The sequence below is a fragment of the Hevea brasiliensis genome, chromosome 2, assembly GCF_030052815.1.
Source record: "Hevea brasiliensis isolate MT/VB/25A 57/8 chromosome 2, ASM3005281v1, whole genome shotgun sequence".
In the NCBI taxonomy this organism is placed as follows: domain Eukaryota; kingdom Viridiplantae; phylum Streptophyta; class Magnoliopsida; order Malpighiales; family Euphorbiaceae; genus Hevea; species Hevea brasiliensis.
The window spans coordinates 13,225,486-13,229,151 of NC_079494.1; the positions used below are offsets into that span (position 1 = coordinate 13,225,486).

The 3,666-nt window shown below is 31.9% G+C and overlaps 1 protein-coding gene across 2 annotated transcripts; it reads right to left on the minus strand.

Moving 5' to 3' along the window:
- Positions 1-1,125: 1,125 nt before the first annotated feature.
- Positions 1,126-2,949, minus strand: LOC110641454 (transcription factor MYB87-like). 2 transcript variants are annotated; one of them, XM_021793171.2, is made up of 3 exons: positions 2,545-2,949; positions 2,253-2,385; positions 1,126-2,074 (listed from the first exon to the last, which is right to left on the minus strand). In XM_021793171.2, exons 1-3 carry the CDS (start codon positions 2,678-2,680, stop codon positions 1,303-1,305), a joined length of 1,041 nt encoding a protein of 346 aa, XP_021648863.2. In that variant the 5' UTR covers positions 2,681-2,949; the 3' UTR covers positions 1,126-1,302. The 2 variants fall into 2 exon arrangements, with proteins under 2 accessions (XP_021648863.2, XP_021648872.2); XM_021793180.2 differs by having other exon boundaries at positions 2,253-2,382; positions 2,545-2,943.
- Positions 2,950-3,666: the final 717 nt, after the last annotated feature.

Here is a 3,666-nt window from a genome sequence, read left to right on the forward strand (position 1 = left end):
TCAAATTAAAATAATTACTATTATATTTTTTATAAATAGTTTATCTTAAATTTTTTTATTAAAATTATAATAGTATTAAATTTTATACTTTAAAATTGTATTTTATATCCATTTAATGAAAACTCTATCTTTTATTTTCTTAAAAAGAAAAACAATTATCACACATACTATTCAAATGATTGTAATTATAATTAATTCATCTTGACTTAAAATAGTGGTAGTGATACACTAAAACGCTCATACGCACATGTATATGTTAATTACAAATATAAAATTATTTTTAGAATTTTTATTTATAAATATAAATTTTTAGATTGAGTAGAGCCTCTCAATTAAACCAATCATTTGTGCTTATTCACACCTTAAATTTAATGGACATTCACTTTTAAAAATGCATTAAAGATGTAAAATTATTTATGAGACAGTTGTTAACAGTACTCTTGTGTGTGTGTGTATATATACAGAGCGCGCAGGATTGTTTTCAAGCTCTAACGTTTCAGCACTACATAAAAGCACATGTGGGCGAAGAAAGAAAGAATTTGCTTAGTATATAATAGAACAAGTGTCCTTGCTTCCATCCACTATAAGCTTACTCAAGCTTAAATTTTATATCAAATTTATAGGGTTTTTATCTCATCCAAATACAATGTTTGAGAAATGTATATATTCAGTAGAAAAATATTAGAACTCTAATAAAAATATATATATTCTAGCTTAATCAATGAGCAAAGCATCATAGAATGATCATTCTCAATCATCAAATTAATCGTATTTCTTTTATAGAGAAAGTGGAGACTTGAACTTAACACCTACTAAATGAGTAATATGTCTTTAGACTAAATCAAGTCAAATTAGGTATCAAATTAACGGTCTTAATTACCTTTTATTGAGGTTTTCAAAAAATGACAAGACACACTTACATTAATGCACATGCTTGTAAGAAAATATAACAATCGCACCTCTTAATTAGTAAAATTTTCAAGAATTCTGATCATCACCAAAGCAAATCAGGGAAAATTACACATCCAAATTAACATTTCTTCAATCTAGAAGCTCCGAATTGATTGATCAAATTTGCGCCTAATACATGTAACTCAAGTCTGAAACACAACAAAAGAGAGCATATGACACCCAAATGAACTATATATATTCATATGACACCCAAATGAACTATATTTATTATACTTTCTGCCAATAGGGATAGCAAACATGTCACGAATGAGCTTATTATGGTCCAACATCAGCTTCCCTATCGCTACGAATCTACATATACTACCTGTATCATTGATGCACAACACAATATTATAGAGCTGCAGGGTACCTCAGCTTCTCAAGAGCACATTCTTGTAGCAACCTTTGCTGTATCTCTTCACAGTTTGAAGCCATAGGAGGATACACCAGAGAGCTCATCTCACCCGAGGAGCCAACTATGCTTTCTCCAGAAGTAGTCCCAATTATATAATTCAGCATATCTTCGCCGAGTAGAAACTCCAGTCCATCCAATCTTTGTGGATTATTGTTGTATCCCATTTCCTCAATCTCCACAGGCAAATTGCTTTGTCCTTGCATCATTTGTAGCCCACCTCCATCAATATTGTATAGTGCTTGTGGAAATTGAAGAGCAGTGTCATTTAAGGCATCCACGGAAGCAGAAGAAGAGACATTGATGGGCTGATCATGAAGTTGCGGTGTGTATGATATGTCGTATGGGATTTGATGAGAATTTGTTGCAGTATTGCGGATCAGTTGATCATCATCAGAAAATCTTCCTCCAAGCTTGACAAGCAGTTTCCTTATAGAAGCATGGTCATTAAAGCGTGGTTCTTGGATGGAGTATGGTATGGGATCTAGTAAAGGTAGCTCTGGCCAATGAGGGTTTTGATTATTGTTGTGATCTACTGAAAACATAGGATTAGCATTTACTCTCTTCCTCCCTTGCTTGAGGCCACTACCCCTCCGACCAAGTTGCTCCTTCCGTTGCTTACCAAGAAGCTTCTTCTTCAGTTTCGTGTTCCAGTAGTTCTTTATGTCATTGTCGGTTCTTCCTGGCAATTGTGCTGCAATTATAGACCACCTGCCCATGCAAACGAAGTGAGAACCTAGGTCAACCAAAGCCATTATAGACCATCTGCTCATGGAAATGAAGTGATTGTGGAAGAAAGAGCCAAGCTAGAAGATAAAAATTCCGTAGGTATATATCCATTAAATGGATGAAATTAGGCATGATATGATTGAAGAAAAACATTACAAACCTGCTCCCAATACTAATATAGAGGCTGCAAATTATGTTATCTTCTTCCTCGGAGAAGCCTCCATGCTTAATATTTGGGCGAAGATAGTTCAACCATCTAAGACGGCAGCTTTTGCCACATCTTTTAAGGCCTGCTTCAGAAACAAATCCTCAACCATTGCATGAGATCGTATACAAAATTATAAACCCAGTTCACAAAACTTCAGCGTTTTTCAAATATTTCTTCTAATCAAAGGAAGAAGAAAAAAAAAAATTAAAAACGAGGAAAAGCAAATAAACTCTAATATATATACCAATTTTCTGAGGCAAAGCAATCCAGTTACCACCAGTGCCATGTTTCTCTATGTATGCCTTAAGCTTTGCATCTTCCTCAGGTGACCATGGGCCTTTCTTGACGTTGGCTTTATCGCAGCAAGGAGCCCTCCCCATAGCTTCCCTTTTCTTCCCTTCCCTTCCTTTTCCTTGGTGTTTCTTAATTTTTGAGCTTTGAAGTTTGATGAGCTAGCTTCCTTAGTATGTGAAAAGATACCAATTATAAGAGAGGATTTATAAAAGCTGAAAAAGGATAAACATGGTTGATAGAAGAGCCATAAGACTTTTAAAGGAGGTATGGAATAAAGGAAGATGTTGGTATATAAAAATTGAGAAATTACAGGTTGAGAAGATTTTTCTTCTTGTCTTTCTCAGTTAGTCCAGAATCAGCGTCTATCTATCCAGGCCCGTTGTGTTTTTTTTTTTTTTTTTTTTTTTTTTGAAATAGATGATTGGAAGAGTAATATTAATATGAGTCTTGTCATTTGAGTTATATACCTCCAACCATTAAGCTAACCAACCAACCAACCAATTGATCAAACCAGCCACAGTTCGGGCCATTGATTTTTTTTTCTTGGGACTCTAGGTATATTAATAATCGCTATTTAGTTGGGCATATATTTAACAAATGTACAAGTGATTCTAATTACAATTTATGTACATAATAATCATAATTTTTTAAAGAAGCATATAATTAAAACTGTTGATGTACAATTATAATTGTCTTTAATTAAGATTTATCATATTTTATCTTTATATACGAATAATGTTAAAAAGTATATTATTTAATCATTCTATTTTAATGAAATTAACTATTTAATCTTATTTTTAAAATTTATTTATTAGTTCCTGTATATTTATTTTGTTTACTCTTTAGCCTCTCTAATTAATTTAAGTCAAGCATTTTGCATCAATATATTTAAAGGAGAGAGAAATTACTATTATAAGAATTAAATAGCTCAAGATTTAAAAAATGGTGAAATTATATAGTTGTTTTTTTCAAATTATAAGGGTTGAATGAAATTTAAACTAGCTTTTAAATTATAAGAGAGACTAAAAAGTAAACATAATAAAAATACAATTATTAATTAACTAATATATTT